Source organism: Phyllobates terribilis, unplaced genomic scaffold (genome assembly GCF_046119375.1).
Source record: "Phyllobates terribilis strain yellow unplaced genomic scaffold, ASM4611937v1 Scaffold_5__5_contigs__length_657084704, whole genome shotgun sequence".
NCBI classification, from domain to species: Eukaryota; Metazoa; Chordata; class Amphibia; order Anura; family Dendrobatidae; genus Phyllobates; species Phyllobates terribilis.
In genome coordinates, this window is record NW_027362765.1 from 249,927,786 (window position 1) to 249,944,831 (window position 17,046).

A 17,046-nucleotide genomic window follows, 5' to 3' on the forward strand; every position below is an offset into this window, starting at 1 on the left:
TCGGCAGCCTGTTTACACTGAAACATTAACGTGGACACTCGGTCACAGTAATCTTTCTATGTAAGTGCACCTTAACAGCTTGTTCCTTTTGTGCATTCTGTCTTGTGTTTTCTTTTACATTAGAAAGGTAATAAAATTTTTGTTCATCATTTAGGTCTTAAAGCAGCAGATCGAGTATCCATCCAGAACGAATGGATGGAGGAGGCAGTTCCTGTTATTGTGGCCACCATCAGTTTCGGAATGGGGGTGGATAAAGCCAATGTAAGGTGTGTAACCTACTGATACTTATATTGTATTATTATCTTCAAAACATGTAGATGGGTTTTATCCAAAAATAACTCGGTGACTTAATTTAATTATATTTTATTATATTAAATTCTAAAGGAAAGACAAAGGCTTCTTTAAGTCCTGTAAAGAGTGTATGCTTACAAAGAAATCCATGGTTCGGAACTGGCCATGGCTTCTCACCCTACTTTATTTGGTGCAAGGAGAAGAATAAAGATCTGACATTGTTTTTCGCTATTGGCTAATGTTGTAACACATTAAAGCAGTTACTTTAGTACATCGCAACTGTAGGAGGACTCTTCTATGAATAATATTTGAAAGCATCCTTTTCCTGAATTTTGTTGTTCCACTGGTATTTACTGATTTAGGCTGACCTAGATACCAGAGATTAAATAAATCAGTATAATTAAATGAAGTTCAAATAAACTAAAGCTGTAATATGGCCAATGCAGTAATCTAATACATCTCAAAGAATTCCAGCACTAAGCAAGGTGTAGATAAAATATAGCCTTTATTCATCCAAATATATGAATCCAAAACAGCGCACAGTCCCCTGGCTCATATCCATCTCACATGAAATGCGATAATGGCTCATGTATTCCTCATAACAGGGAATTCCCCAAAAATTAAATCTGAAATCTACAGGGAACAAAAATGACACCTGTTTACAGAAAAAAAATTATTAATGTTGGTGTAAAAAAAAAAATCCCTTTTATCCTAAATAGATTTTTTATTCTAGGTTTGTCGCACACTGGAATATTGCCAAGTCAATGGCTGCTTACTATCAGGAGTCAGGTAGAGCAGGTCGTGATGGCAAGCAGTCTTTTTGTCGTCTCTACTATTCCAGAACTGATCGAGACCAAGTCAGCTTTTTGATCAAAAAGGAAATTACACAGTCTCAGGTAAGTAAGGGAGAGCTCTACGAGTAACTAAATCTTTTAGTGGTTATAGACCCGTGTGTGTGTGTGTGTGTGTGTGTGTGTGTGTGTGTGTGTGTGTGTGTGTGTGTGTGTGTTTTTATTAATTTACTCATAATAATGCTTATCCTTGGAAACAAAGTGATGTGATTTTTTTTTTTACATCCTATATCTGTGTCTTGCCTGTGGAGCAGCTCAGATTCCTATAGTCGTCTTTACTTTGGAGGATCCAAGCTTCAAATCGGAAACTTATTCTCTTTGACAGTTTTTAATTTTCATTGATAATTAAAAGAAAATATTTGCCTTTTTTAGGCAAAACGAGGCGGTGTAAAAGCATCAGATAAAGCGTCAATGGCTGGATTCGAGGCTATGGTGAACTTCTGTGAGGAGTTGGGGTGAGTGTCAATGTCTTTCTTTTTTCTATAAAAGGAGTTGGCCACAGTATAGAAAAAAAAGTTGTGAAGCTAAAGGGAATCTGATAGGAAATTCATGCTGTCTGATCTACGGGCAGCGAATAATACACTAGCTGCGTTAATGCAGCTGTTTGTTTTATGCTGAAATGTTGTAGTGAAAATAGTACTTTGAAAAGCTGGCTGGGAACGTGACTAGTCCGAAAGGCGGGTCCTTGGCAGCTTCTCCCCGCCCTGCTCACCTAGATTGACAGGTCTCTCCCTGTGTGTGTATATAGTGAGAGACATAAGTCCAGGTGACCGTGGCGGTAGAACCTGCAGGGATCAGCCTCAGACTAGTCATCCGGCCTGACTTTTCAAAGTAGGATTTCTCTGAGACACTGCAACGCTTCAGAGTAAAATCTACTCGACTGCAATAACACAGCCAGTGTCTGATTCATGCTGCCTTTGGTTTGGACAGCATGAATCTCATCTGATGTTCTTTTTAAAGATATGCTGACTATTTTTTACACCTTTTAATCCTTAGTTGCTAGAGGATGTTGCTGTGGTTTGCCCATTTTCATTGAAGTAGCCACCACTGGCAAGATGCAGTAATACATGTAGCCATTCAGTAATTTCCATATGCCAGCTTTGGATCCAGCGTATATTTCAATGATATTATATCAATATAATACATAAAACGTTAGTAATTATAGTTTGAATGCCATGAAAGAAAATCACTAACAACTTCACCTTAAATGGTCACTCTTGTTTCTCTTGCTAGAGACGTATGCTTTTCCCTCCACTTGTGAGTAATCAGCATCTAAAGTATATACGGTAGTCACGTTGTGAATTTTGTTGAGAAGCAGCACGGTGGCTCAGTGGTTAGCACTGCAGCCTTGCAGCGCTGGGGTCCTGGGTTCAAATCCCACCAAGGACAACATCTGCAAGTAGTTTGTGTGTTCTCCCCGTGATTGCCTGTGTTTTCTCCGGGTTCTCTGGTTTCCTCCCAAACTCCAAAGACATACTGATAGGGAATGTAGATTGTGAGCCCCAATGGGGACCGCGATGATAATGTCTGTAAAGCGCTGTGGAATTAATGGTGCTATATAAGTGAGTAAAAATAAATAATATCATTGATGATTTATATTTTTACAGCAAAACACTTGAACCCTGTTTTTTGCTTCTTTTTTAACAGTAGAACCTTTCTTTTTTGTGTGTTTTTTTTAAGTGTAGTTTGTGACTTGAGTTTTGTTTTGTGCCTTTGAATATACACAGGATGACTTATGTGTTTTGAAATGTAAACATCTGTGGTGGTCTTTGCCCATGCTATGTAGACTATTTATCAAAGCTATTGGATTATTTAGTTCTTGTTTATTGGCATTGCTAATAAGTTTGCAAAATGTAAAAGTAAAAATGCATAAAAAAATCAACAAAAAAAACCTTGGCAAAAGGCATAGAATTTGTGTGTTAAGGAAGCAGCCTGTAGCTTGTGATTGCCTACTAAAGTCTGGTTTGCTTTGTGAACTATCTGTTTCAAGATTATAACTTGTTAGCAGAATTTTTAGATTAAAAGCAAGTTGTGTACTTTTTGACATCATAATATTCTTTTATGCGAAGTTATACTATATGGTAATGTAAACAGTGGAGTATAAAAAAAAGGCTGCTAATGTGTCCCAGGTGGCATCCATATTGTCTGTCAACCATTCCCCCCCCCCCTCCAGTAATGATGCTTGAGAGGAGAAGGTAGATCTACGGGGAAGCCAGCATTCGTAGGGTTTCATAAAAATTTAAGTACCGTATTTTTCGAAAATTTTGTAGGAAAGTGGGGGTGCGTCTTATAGTCCGAATACCATCTCCCCGTATATATACTGTGGCTCTGCGTGGTAGGAGGTCTGGGGGAGCAGCAGCGGGGGATCAGCTGGGTACAGGAGGCAGCAGCGTGGGCGTGGGGAGCAGGGAATATTCATTTTCCTTAATAGCTGGCACACTGTACCGCAGCGCGGCTCCTGCTGCGCTCTGCGGTCTGTGTGCCCACTATTAAAGCTCATGAATATTCCCTACAACCCACTCCCATGGGTTGTAGTGAATATCCATGGTCTTTAATAACAGGCACACTGACCGCAGAGCGGCAGCAAGAGCCGCGCTGCGGTACAGTGTGTACGCTCTCACACTGTGTGAGGGCGCTTGGCAGGGACTCCATGCGCGGCTCACACAGTGAGAGTGTCCGCAGCAGAGCGGGACAGCGCTGGAGTAGAGTGGAGGTGAGTATGATTGTTTATTTTTTTTTGTGGACAGCAGGATGGGGGCTCAAGAAGTGCCAAGTATACCTGGATGGGGGCTCAAGGGGTGCCATGAATACCAGGATAAGGGACTCAAGGGGTGCCATGAATATCAGGATGGGGGAATCAAGGGGTGCCATGCATACCAGGATGGGGGATAAAGGGGTGCCATGCATACCAGGATGGGGGCTCAAGGGGTGCCATGCATACCAGGATGGGGGCTCAAGGGGTGCCATGCATACCAGGATGGGGGCTCAAGGGGTGCCATATATACCAGGATGGGAGCTCAAGAGGTGCCATACATACCAGGATGGGTGATCAAGGGGTTCCATATATACCAGGATGGGGATCGGGGGGTGCCATTCATCCCGTGATGGGGTATCAAGGGGTGCCATGCATACCAGGATGTGTAATCTAGGAGTGCCATGCATACCAGGATGGGGGATCAAGGGGTGCCATGCATACCAGGATGGGTGATCAAGGGGTGCCATGAAAACTAGGATGGGGATCAGGGGGTGCCATGCATACCAGGATGGTAGATCAAAGGGGTACCATGAATACCAGGATATGGGGGATCAAGGGGTGCCATGCATTCCAGGATGGGGATGAGGGCCACGTATACCGAGAAGGAGGGGCCATACATACCAGGATGGAGGATATTAACAGAATTGGGGGACATGACCCCAATACCAATGTCAGCAGCAGACTCCCATCCCCTATAACAGGGCATCATGACCACATTTTTTGCTTAAATATTTTTTTTCCTATTTTCCTCCTCAAAAAACCTAGGTGCGTCTTATGGTCCGGTGCCTCTTATAGTTCGAAAAATACGGTATATTGTTCATATTAAAAACATGAGTGGCAAAGGGCAGCAACAAAAATGATTAAAAACATATAACAGTGGTAGAGAATGGATGCACGTTTAATCAGGCATTCGGGCAACCAGTTTTTGACCAATACGATCAGAAACTAGTTGCCTGGATGCATAATTAGATGTGCCCCCTTATAGCATTATTACTATGTATGAGGGCACTTGGGCCTCTGTAACTTACAGCATTATTACTTTTTAAGGGGGCACTTGAAGCATTGATACTTTATAAGATAGCACTTGGAGAATTATAACCCTTAAAAGGTCACATAGGGGTTAGTGATGAGCGCAAGTGCTTGTTACTAGAATTTGTCTAGGGTCTAAAGAGTTGGTGCAAGGCAGAAGGGTTTGGGTTCATGGAGAACTGGGCCGACTTCGCTGTCGGCTACAGGCTCTACCGTAGGGACGGGCTGCACCTCAATGGGGAGGGTGCAGCGGTGCTGGGGAACAAGATGGCTAATAGGTTGGAGGAGTTTTTAAACTAGAGACGGGGGGGAAACCAAGGAAATAGGTGGGATGTGAGGCAAGCAAGGGGGAAGGGGAGAAGTGAATATAATGAGGGTGGAGAGGGGGGTGGGGATAGCACAGTTAGATCGTTAGAGAAGAATAGGATGCTAAATAACCCCAAAGTTTTATCTTGCATGCTGACCAACGCAAGAAGCCTGACCAATAAGGCGGATGAGCTGCAGGCGCTTATATCGGAGGAGAGGTATGACATCGTAGGTATAACAGAGACTTGGCTAGACGATAGCTACGACTGGGCGGTAAATTTAACAGATTATAGTTTATTTAGAAGGGACCGGAAACAGGGGAAGGGCGGAGGAGTCTGCTTATATGTAAGGTCACGTCTAAAGCCCAGACTAAGGGAAGATATAGGAGAGGGAGAAGAGGGGGTCGAGTCCATGTGGGTAGAGATAGAGGGGGCAAAAAATAATAATAAAATATTACTGGGGGTCTGCTATAAGCCACCTAATATAACAGAGGAGAATGAGAAACTGCTATTAGGACAAATAGACAAAGTAGCAAAACATAATGAGGTGATTGTAATGGGGGACTTCAACTACCCGGATATTGACTGGGAAACAGAAACCTGTAGATCGCAGAAAGGAAAAAGGTTCTTGACAAATATCAAGGATAATTATCTCTCCCAACTAGTGCAGGAACCAACGAGAGGGACGGCCGTGTTGGACTTAATATTGACTAATAGGCCTGATAGAATAACTGAGGTACAGATAGGGGGGCACCTAGGTAATAGCGACCATAATATTATCGACTTCAAAATGCCCTTCAGTAGGGTTATCAATAAGGGAACAACAAAAACATTAAACTTTAGGAGGGCGAAGTTTGATCAGCTGAAAGAAAACCTTCAACTTATAGACTGGGACAAAGTTCTTAATCAAGGAAATACGAATAGTAAATGGGAAACCTTCAAAAGAATTCTGAATACTCAGTGCGAGAGGTATATACCGTATGGGAATAAAAGGGCCAGAAATAAGAGGAAACCAATATGGTTGAATAAGAACGTAAAAGGGGCGTTAAATAGCAAAAAAGAGGCATTCAAGAGATTAAAACAGGAAACCAGTAAGGAGGCACTAATGTGTTACAAGGAAAAAACGAGAACCTGTAAAAAACAAATAAAAATAGCAAAGGAGGAAACAGAGAGACGTATTGCTAGGGAAAGTAGATCAAATCCCAAACTGTTCTTTACGTATATAAATAGTAAAAGGATTAAATCGAATAATATTGGACCGATAAAAAGTGATGAAGGCAAAATCATAGAGAAAGATGAGGATAAAGCTAATCTATTGAATAAATTTTTTTCGTCAACTTTCACAAAGGAAAAAGAACTAACAGGCGAAATGAGAAGTGACCAGCTTAATCCTCCACTAAGTATGACAAATCTAACCCAAGCTGGGGTACAGAAACGCCTCAGTAACATTAAAATAAACAAATCACCAGGACCTGATGGCATACACCCACGGGTACTAAGGGAACTAAGTAATGTGATAGACAGACCGTTATATCTTATATTTAAGGACTCTGTTGAGACTGGGTCTGTACCACTTGATTGGCGACAGGCGAATGTAGTGCCAATATTCAAAAAGGGAGCGAAAAGTGATGCCGGAAACTATCGGCCGGTGAGTCTGACGTCCGTTGTGGGCAAAATTTTTGAAGGCTTTATTAATGAGGCAATCATGGAGCATCTTGATGCTAATAATCTATTAACCCCGAACCAACATGGATTCATGAGGAATCGCTCCTGCCAAACAAACCTGATTGACTTCTACGAGGAGGTTAGCTCTCGAGTAGATCAGGGGGAACCAGTGGATGTCGTGTATCTCGACTTCTCAAAAGCGTTCGATAGCGTGCCACATAATAGGTTGGTATACAAAATGAGAATGATGGGGCTGGGGGAAAATGTCTGCAAGTGGGTAGCTAACTGGCTAAAGGATAGAAGGCAGAGGGTGGTTATAAATGGAATATACTCAGATTGGGTAAGCGTCACTAGTGGGGTACCACAGGGGTCTGTACTAGGCCCAATGTTATTTAATATCTTTATTAACGACATAGTCAACGGGATAAATAGTAAAATATCAATATTTGCAGATGACACAAAGTTATGTAAAACAATTAATACAAAAGAGGACAGTGCAGACCTACAGAGGGATTTGGATAAGCTGGGTAGGTGGAGCATTAAATGGCAAATGAGGTTTAACGAGGAGAAATGTAAGGTCATAGATATGGGAAGGAAAAATGGAAGTCACCAGTACTCACTGAATGGGAAACCATTGGGGAATTCAGAGATGGAGAAGGACTTGGGCATCTTGATTGATAGCAAACTAAATTGGAGTGCCCAAAGTCAGGCCGCTGTTGTAAGGGCAAACAGGGTAATGGGATGTATCAGAAGAGGTATAGCTGCAAAGGATGAGAACATTGTTCTTCCACTGTACAAAGCACTGGTCAGACCACACTTGGAATACTGTGCTCAGTTATGGGCCCCAATATATAGAAAGGATATAAATGAGCTTGAAAAGGTACAAAGGAGGGCAACAAAATTAATAAGGGGAATGGAGGGACTGCAATACCCAGAGAGGTTGGCAAAACTAGGACTATTCAGCCTGGAAAAGAGAAGGTTGAGGGGGTACATAATAAATGTGTACAAATATGTTAGGGGACAGTATAGAGACCTTGCCCGGGATTTGTTCAAAAGGAGGGATATTACGGTAACAAGAGGGCACTCACTAAGACTGGAAGAGAAAAGGTTTCAGCACCAGCATAGGAAGGGGTTCTTTACGGTAAGAGCAGTGAGAATATGGAATTCACTGAGTGAGGAGACGGTAATGTCGGATTCACTAAACCAGTTCAAGCGGGGACTGGATGCATTTCTAGATACCAGGCAGATTTCTGCATATACTTAAAAAGAGAATAAAATAGTAGGTTGATACAGGGATTTATTCTGACTGCTGGTTTCAGAGTCGGGAGGGAATTTTTCCTCAGGTGAAGATTGGCTAAGTCATTTGGGGTTTTTGCCCTCCTCTGGATCAACTTTAGCAATTACAGAACTAACAGGTCGAACTTGATGGACGCAAGTCTTTATTCGGCTTTACTAACTATGTAACTATGTAACTATGTCTTCGGGTATCACAGGTGCTCGAGTGACAAGCTCACGTCCGCTCCGCCGCATGTTTTGCGGCTGTTAGCCACAAAGCATGCTGGGAGTGACCTTGTATGTCAGGCAATCCCCGCGATACTCAGTGCATACCCAATTTCTTCACATAAAATGTGGTTCTCCACTATGTCTCAGAGTTGATTGGGTTTCTCAAGATAAAGGTTTAGGACCCCTATTCCAATGCAATCAGCGGAAAGATTCAACATCTCTAACTTTTAATGATAAGCTTTTGTCACAAGATGAAGTCAAGGGAGTTCCTTAGTAAAAGACCATTCTTGTCACGGATTTTGTTATTTTTTGGTACACTGAAAGGGAATGTCCAACAGATAGCTTACCGAAAGAGAAGCCTCCTACCTCTTATATATTCACAACAGAGGCTAATCATAGGTAGAAGACTGGTTTCTAGACACTTAATATTAGATGAAGTGCTATAGTACTTGGCAGCTATTCAAATAATTATCTGTCCATGTAATCATAATAGTGTATGTGTGTGATTGGGGTCATTTGTGGCTATACCTGTCATTATATCCTGCTTGTTATTAGGTGCACGTCATTGTTATTACAAAATATGTGAATGAGTAAGGATACTACTCTACAGTGATGGGTTTTGTATACACCCATTTTAAACTGGTTTTGTTTGCTTTATAGAAAAAGGGACTGGAAGTGTGTAACTTTGGTTGCAGAGTAAGAAAGTCCAAAAGAACTTCATTTATATCAGGAGCACACAAACTTTTTTGGTATGTAGGCCATATTGTTACATCATACTACTCCATTGAAACCTAAAGGGGTATTTTGACAGTATATGTCACGAAAATATGTTAAACAGGGGCTATCATTTTTGGGACTTATCTGGAGAATTGAGAATCCCCTGCTCATTTGACCATCCAGAGAAAAGGCCAAAATGACCACCCAGAAGTGCAGCTCCATTGTAGTACACTGTGTGCACAATTATTAGGCAATTTGTATTTTTGATGATTAACTTTATTATTGATCATCTACAGTGCTGTCAGTCAATACAAAAGGTTAATAAACCTGAAAAGTAAATTTTCCCATCTCAATTGTTTAATTTCATCTGTTAAAGTGAGAATAATAACCAAACAACTACAAAAATACATTTCCAACATTTAAAAAAATATCTGTGTCCAATATAACCACCTTCTTTTCAATAACATTAATGAGCCTTCCATCTATGGAGTCTGTCAGTATGTTAATCTGTTGATGGTCAACTTTTTGGGCCGCACCAAGCACAGCCTCCCAGAAACTGGTACAAGAGAGGGATTGTTTTCCTTCACTATAAATCTTATGTTAAGGAAGGGCCTGCAAGTTCTCAATAGGGTTTATGTCAGGTGAGGCAGGGACCATGTCATAATTCTGTCATCTTTAAGGCTTGTACTGACTAGCCAAGCAGTGGAGACTTTGATGCATGCGATGGAGCATTGTCCTGCAGAAAAAACTTGGTGGTTCTCTTGAAAGATGCAGATCTTTTCCTGTACCACTGCTTGAAAAAAGTATCTTCTAAACACTTGCAGTAGGATTGGGAGTTGATTTTGAGTCCATCTTCAACTCAAAAAGGTTCAACTGGCTCATCTTTAATAATACCAGCTCATAGCAGTAAATCGCCACCACCATGCTGAAGTTTGTGCGTTACTGATCCAGCCACGGGCCCATCTGTCTGGTCCGTGAAGAGTCACTCTCATCTCATCAGTCCATAAAACCTTTGAAAAATCTGTCTTCAGATATTTCTTGGCCCAGGCTTGACGGTTCACCTTCTGTGTCTTGTTCAGTGGTGGTCGGGTTCAGCGTTCCTTACCTCGGCCTTGTCTCTGAGCAGTGAGCACCTTGGACTTCTGGGCTACAGGGAGGTTGGAGTTCTGGAATATGACAGCACTGGAGGATAATGGCTTCCTGGTTGTTTCACGTTTCATTCTTCTTAAATCTTTGGCAGTTAATGTGCGTCTTTTTTTTCACAACACATTTTTTGCGTCCCTCTTGACTATTTGTAGCAAAACTTGTAATGATTCTGCGAGCACACACCAATATCTTAGCAATTTCAATAGTGCTGCATCCATCTGTAAGACTTGTAACAATTTTTGACTTTTTAGAGTCAGTTAAATTTTCTTTTTAGGCCCATTTCGCCTGAGAAAAACAATCTGCCTAATAATTCTGCACACCTTGATAAAGAGTGTTGTATCCTTAGGCCTCACCCTCCCTCTTTACACAGCTACTCATCACCTGATCTGATTCATCCAATAAGCATTCAAGTTTATACATGCAGTCAGAAAATCTGCATAAAAATGATGATATGGTCAAAATACTCACTTACCTAATAATTGTGCACACAGTGTAGATGAGTACTACTGTACTGAATAGAAATGGATCCCAAATATTTGGGTGCCAAAAATGACTGGGGCCTGCACAGAATAGCGTTGCCAGGCACAGGTTGTGTGCTCCTGATTTTATACATGAAAAATGGTTTTCATGCAGACGACTGAAGCACATTGCTCACTTTGTTCTGTACACATCTGTTCTGTATTGTGCAGTATCTTGTTGTTTTCCTCTAAACCTCTGGAAATTTAGCAGAATTTTTTTTTGAGTGGAAAAAATAACTTACAATATTGCCTTATGCCACTTCTTCCATTTACAAGTCACAATCCCCACTCTGTTAGCATGTCCAGTAGTCACAAGTCCTAACCTCCACACTGTTAGCACCCCCTCTAGACCAACAGTCCCAAGTCACAATTCCCACTCTGCTAGCACTCCCACTAGCCCAATAGTTGTGATTCCCAACATCCACACTGATGGCACATCCACTAGTCCAACAGCTCCAAGTCACGATCCCCACTCTGCTAGCACTCCCACTATCCCAATAGTTGTCATTCCCAACATCCACACTGATGGCACATCCAGTAGTCCAACAGCTCCAAGTCACAATCCCCACTCTGCTAGCATGCCACTAGGCCAATAGTCATGTGTCCCAACCTCCACACTGGTGGCACACACACTAGTCCCAACAGTCCCAAGTCACGATCCCCACTCTGCTAGCATGCCCAATAGTCATGAGTCCCAACCTCCACACTGATTGCAACTTGTCACTATTGGACTAGTGGATGTGCGATCTCAACACTGCTAGCACACCCACTATTTGCAAGTCACAATCTCCAACCTGGTGTCATACCCACTAGTTCTCTAATCAAATATCTCGATTAGCCTTCCCAGTAGTCCTTGCTGCAGTGTCACCCAGATGAGTAGTGGGAGCGACACACAGCAATTTGGTAAGTCAGTTTTCTTAATCTTCTTAAAGAGTACATATCAACAGTCGGTAGCTGCCCTTCTTTTTATTTAAGAAAACAATGGGCAGCCAGAGACAGAGGATTTACTAAATATAAGTATTACCAAAAACGCCCAGAACACTCCCTAATGCCTGGCTATAGAATTTGACTTTCTAGCATAAGTCGGGTCAAAATTTATGGTTTATGAGATTATGGCAAACAGAGTGGGATCACACATCACTCACAGTAAAAGATCTCGCACTTTGAAATGAACCAACGGTGTCGCATCATTTAATAAGTGGTTACCGATCAAAAAGTGGCCTAATATTTCTTACTCTTTCACAGTGAGGAGCGTTGTGTGATCCAGGCATGTAGAATTCCTGGAAGCTTGGAAATGACTTTTGCTAGAAGGAGTGCTAAGGAGTGTTCTGGGCATTTTTAAGAATAGCGTAGCATGCTGGTTCAGTGGTTAGCATTGTTGCTCTTCAGCACTGGGGTCCTGGGTTCAAATCCCACCACGTACAACATCTGCAAGGAGATTGTATTGTTCTCACCTTGTTTGCGTCTTTTTTCTCCCACCCTCCAAAGACATACTGATAGGCGCTTGCTGGGCTTTGTGCAGCGCCGACGTTTGATTACGGTAAGCAGTCTTGCCCACACACCTCCAAGCGCCGGGCTTCCGGTGCAGAACGCTAGCTCTGCATTGGCGACATCATTGAGACCTGATTGGGCTAGGTCCTGATGATGTTATCCTTGTGTTATATTCTAGATGCCTCAATCGCAGCATTTAGAAAATTGTGAGAGGGAGTGGGTTCCAACTCTCACCCATCCTGCACACCCCATGACGTGATCATGGGGAGCCGAGGATTGTCATGGCAGCCGGAGGTCAAATGATGACTTACGCTTCTGCCAGCTATGGTGGCCTATTACACTCAGCCAGCAGCAGGGTCTAACAGGCGATCAACAGTGTAAAAAAAAAAGTTAGATTTAAAAAAAAATAAATAAAAAAAAACACACATATATTATCTCTCTAACTGAATGAAAAAAGGAAAAGAATGATTATACCAATAAATACATATGTTTATGTAAAAGCAAAAATAAATGAAACAAAGTACACATATTTGGTATTGCCGCATCTGTAACGACCCGACCCGATCTATAAAACTGTCACATTAGTTAAGCTATTCAGTGAACACCATAAAAACAATAAAAAAAAAACGTGACAAAAACTATGCTTTTTCATCATACTGCCCAAAAAATGGCATAAAACGCAATCAAGAAAGTCCAAATGTAAATAAAAATGGTATCGCTGAAAACGTCATTTTATCCTGCAAAAAACAAGCTGCCGTACAGCACCATCAGTTTTAGAAATAAATATTATATACCTCAGAATAAAGTGATGCAAAAACCAATCTTTTTTCTATAAAATAGTTTTTATTGTGTATAGGCGCCAAAAGCTAAAAAAAATATGTTGTAATCACACTGACCTGAAGAATAAAGCTGCCTTATCAATTTTACCACACGCGGAACGGCATAAAAACCCCCATTCTGCCTCCCAAAAATTGAAATAGAAAGCGATAAAAAAATACCATGTGCCTGAAAATGGTATCAATAAAAACGTCAACTCATCCCGCAAAAAACAAGCCCTCACGTGACTCTGATGGCAGAAATATGGAAAAAATTATAGCTCTCAATATATAGCAATGCCTAAATTTGTATAAAAAAAGTCTTTTAGTGTGTGACAGCAGCAAAGAAATAAAATAAAAAAAACTATATAAATCTGGTATCGCTGTAATTGCATCGACCCGAAGAATAAATTAGTCCAATCACTTATACAGCACAAGAAACGGCAAAAAAAGAAAAATAAAGCCCATTCTTGACTTTCTGTTAATTTGTTTATTCTGCCTCCCAAAGATCACAGTAAGGCTTAGCTAACATTTAGGCTGGTTTCACACGTCCGGATATTTCCGGTACCGGAAAAACCCGTACCAGAGATATCAGTGTGCCGCATCAGGAGCACACCTACCGGTGTTTGGGAATCAGCGGTACAGTTAGTGTTGTTCCAAAGCACCGGGTGCTGAACGGTGCCCTCATCATAGTCCCCTGTCGGCTCTGCGATCAGCACCAGCAGGGGATAATGATAAGAGTAGTAGTCTGCTCCCAGTGTCTCCAACTGTAAAAATAAGAATAAAATAAAAAAATGCATATACTCACTTGTCCTAAAAGTCCCTCGCTGTAATCCATGCAACCGTTCACACCAAGGAGCCGAGGGAGAATGACTCGCTGCAGCGAGCAGGCCCTGGAGCTGCGCTGAGCTCAATGAGTGACAGGACACCGCTCGCTGAGCGCAGCTCCGGGGTTGTCTGCTATCAGCAGGGAACTATGATGAGGGCAGCGTTCAGCACCCGGCGCTTGGGAACAGCGCTAACTGTACACTGATTCCCAAGCGCTGGTACATATCACACGGATGGCATCTGTGTGCAATACGTGTTTACACGGACCCATTGACTTGAATGGGTCCATGTGATCCATGCTGCTGGACAAAAATGGACATGTCCACGTGTGGGTCACACGGACACGGTCCGTGGAAACACAATGACATGTGCGCAGACCCATTCATTTGAATGGGTCTGCGTGTGTCAGTGTCTCCAGTACATGTGGAAACTGTCACCACACATATCAGACACACTGACATGTGAAAGAGCCCTTATCCTACGCTAAGTGCTTACATCAGGGTTTCCGTATAAATCTCAGAAATACTTGATTCATACAGGACACCCACTTTGTAAATGTTTTTCCCAGCAACATGCGCTCCTGAAGGATGATGATGGAACTTGATATTCGGATTCAAAGATAATTTTTATTTCAGACTAAAATACAACCGGTTTCGACTTCTTTGAGCCTTCCTCAGGTATAACATCATGCATATAAACAGATCTATCTACACACATTTTATAGCAGATATCCCTGCTTGTCATTTTGGGTGGGGACTGAAAGGTCTGTTTTTCGGACACACCCAGATACTCAGATATGCAGGATTTTGCACTCTGAGGAATCTAACAAAACCCTTATACTAAATGACTTTTATACAGTTTTTTTCCATCAAAAAATTTTTTTTTTTTGCACAACAAATTTTTTTCACACAAAGTATTTTCTTTTCTAAAAACACTATAAGGGTATGTGCACACGATGCAGAAATGCTCAGGATTTTTTCCTGAGCATTTCTGCATCTCCCTGGCAGGAAAAAACGCATGCGGATTGTACATGCAGTTTCCTGCCAGGGACATGCGGAAATGAAGCGGTCTCACTTTCATTTCCGCATGCGGGTTGACAAGCGCTTCTCAAGCGATTTTAGCATCACTTGGAAAGTGCTTGTCAACTTTACACTATATAAATCCATGCAGCCGGCATGGATTTATATAGTGTGTGAATGTCAAAAAATAAATATATACTACCCTCCGATGGCCCCCGGTGTTCTGCTTCGTTCGTCCCGGTTACCGGCAGTGAAGACTGAAGGACCTGTCGACGTCAGCGTCACGTGACCCGTCACATGACTCTGACGTCAGCGAAGGTCCTTCATTCAACCGCGAAGTGCGGGGAACCAAGCAGGAGCGCTGCGCGGGCCGTCAGAAGGTGAGTATGTATATATTTTTTATTTTATTCTTTTTTTTTTAATGGTACCTGGGTCTGGATGAGAGTCCTCTCATCCACACCCGGGTACCATCCGCACATTAGACCGCATGAAAAGCGCATCAACATATACAGTGATGCGGATTCCATGCAGTCTAATGCAAGTCAATGGCGGCAAAAAAGCCGCGTTTCCGCAAAATTAATTGACATGCTGCGGATTTTTGAGCGCAGCGTTTACGCTGCGGAAAAATCCGCATCATGGGCACAGCACATGCGGATTTCAATTGGGGAACATTGCTGCCCTTCTACCATGCGTTTTTCATGCGTTTCCGCGGCGTTTCCACAACTGCAAAAACTCCGCGGAAACGCATGAAAAACGCATCGTGTGAACTCAGCCTTAATATAATTTTACCATATATAAAATGTCTTTTAAAATGTTAAGTGGTATCGCCCATGAAAGCTCTGTCCAGTGCTCTCATTAGCTCCCAGATTTCTGCAGCAAACTGAATGGAAAGAGGAATGGAGTGATCCACTGATTGGATTTACATGCAGTACCTCAAGACACCAAATAGGCGAGTGGATTTATACTGAGTATATACTCTTGGAATCTAACTACTACACTTAGAAGCCTGCGCTTCCTATTTTCTCTCCCTACAATCCCCTCTTGTTTCACAGGACACCCAATGGAAGATTCCCTGTAATGAGGCAGATTGAAACACTGTGGACTCTGTCTGGCCTAAGATCCGCCAGTGCCCATCTTATTAAACGCGCATAAAGGCGTGATCGGCCACAGTTTTGTGCACTCCTGAAAAGACTGCCAACACTGAACAGAGGTCAGACTGAGTATAGAGTAACTCTGCTGCCTCATTATAGTGAATGGATCTGTCGGGGGTTTCATCTGAATCACGTCATTCGGAGAGTTAGATGGAAACCCCGATATGGGGTCCTGGGTTCAAATCCCACCTAGGACAACATCTGCAAGGAGTTTATATGTTCTCCCCGTGTTTTGTTTCCTCTGGGTTCTCTGGTTTCCTCCCACACTCCAAAGACATACTGAAAGGGAATTTAGATTGTGAGCCCCAATGGGGACAGTGCCGATAATGTCTGTAAAGTGCTGTGGAATTAATGGCGCTATATAAGGAAGTAAAATAAATAAATAAAGTGCTCAGCGTACAGCGCCGGATAAATGTGATCCAAAATTTTATGAAAAATGTTCCCAATAAAAGCTTCAACTCAATGCACAAAAAAAACAAGTCCCCACTCAGGTCCATCATCTGTTAACAGAAATATAGGGGGCTTCCATGTTAATAGTAGCTCTATGGCTCCCTCGGTTGTGTTATTTAATAGGGTTGTGAGGTATTCCATGCTTCTCACATCCTGTATATGCATGTGTAACTCAGTATTTGATGACGGTACAGTCAGTCTCCACTTACACGCTATCCGACATCTAGATGCAGTGGTCATGTGAAGTAGAAGTTTTGGGGTTTGAAATGGTGGGATATTAAGTGAATAAAATTTAGGATCAAGGGGGACCTGAAGAACAATGACCTTAATAATAAGATCTTTAACAGATTTCCGAAAGCCTAGAGTACCTGTACAAGACCAGAATGTGATGTAACCCCCCCCCCCCCCCCAGAGTGCTTGATTCTTTTCTATATATACGGACTATGAAGTTGGACCCTATCCAAGCACCCTCCGGTCTTTGGAATGCCGTACTTGCCTTTCGTTGATCCCTC

At 42.2% G+C, this 17,046-nt stretch overlaps 1 protein-coding gene across 4 annotated transcripts in view; it reads left to right on the forward strand.

The window, feature by feature from the left end:
• RECQL5 (RecQ like helicase 5) overlaps positions 1 to 17,046 on the forward strand; it is an 88,291-nt gene that overhangs the window by 12,557 nt on the left and 58,688 nt on the right. For 3 of the 4 annotated variants that reach the window (XM_073684004.1, XM_073684005.1, XM_073684006.1), the window contains 3 exons: positions 155 to 266; positions 1,025 to 1,187; positions 1,515 to 1,597. In XM_073684004.1, coding sequence (XP_073540105.1) covers positions 155 to 266; positions 1,025 to 1,187; positions 1,515 to 1,597 — 358 coding nt within the window. Of the gene's footprint in view, positions 1 to 154; positions 267 to 1,024; positions 1,188 to 1,514; positions 1,602 to 17,046 lie in introns of those variants that run through there. The other variant, XM_073684009.1, reaches the window with a different exon arrangement.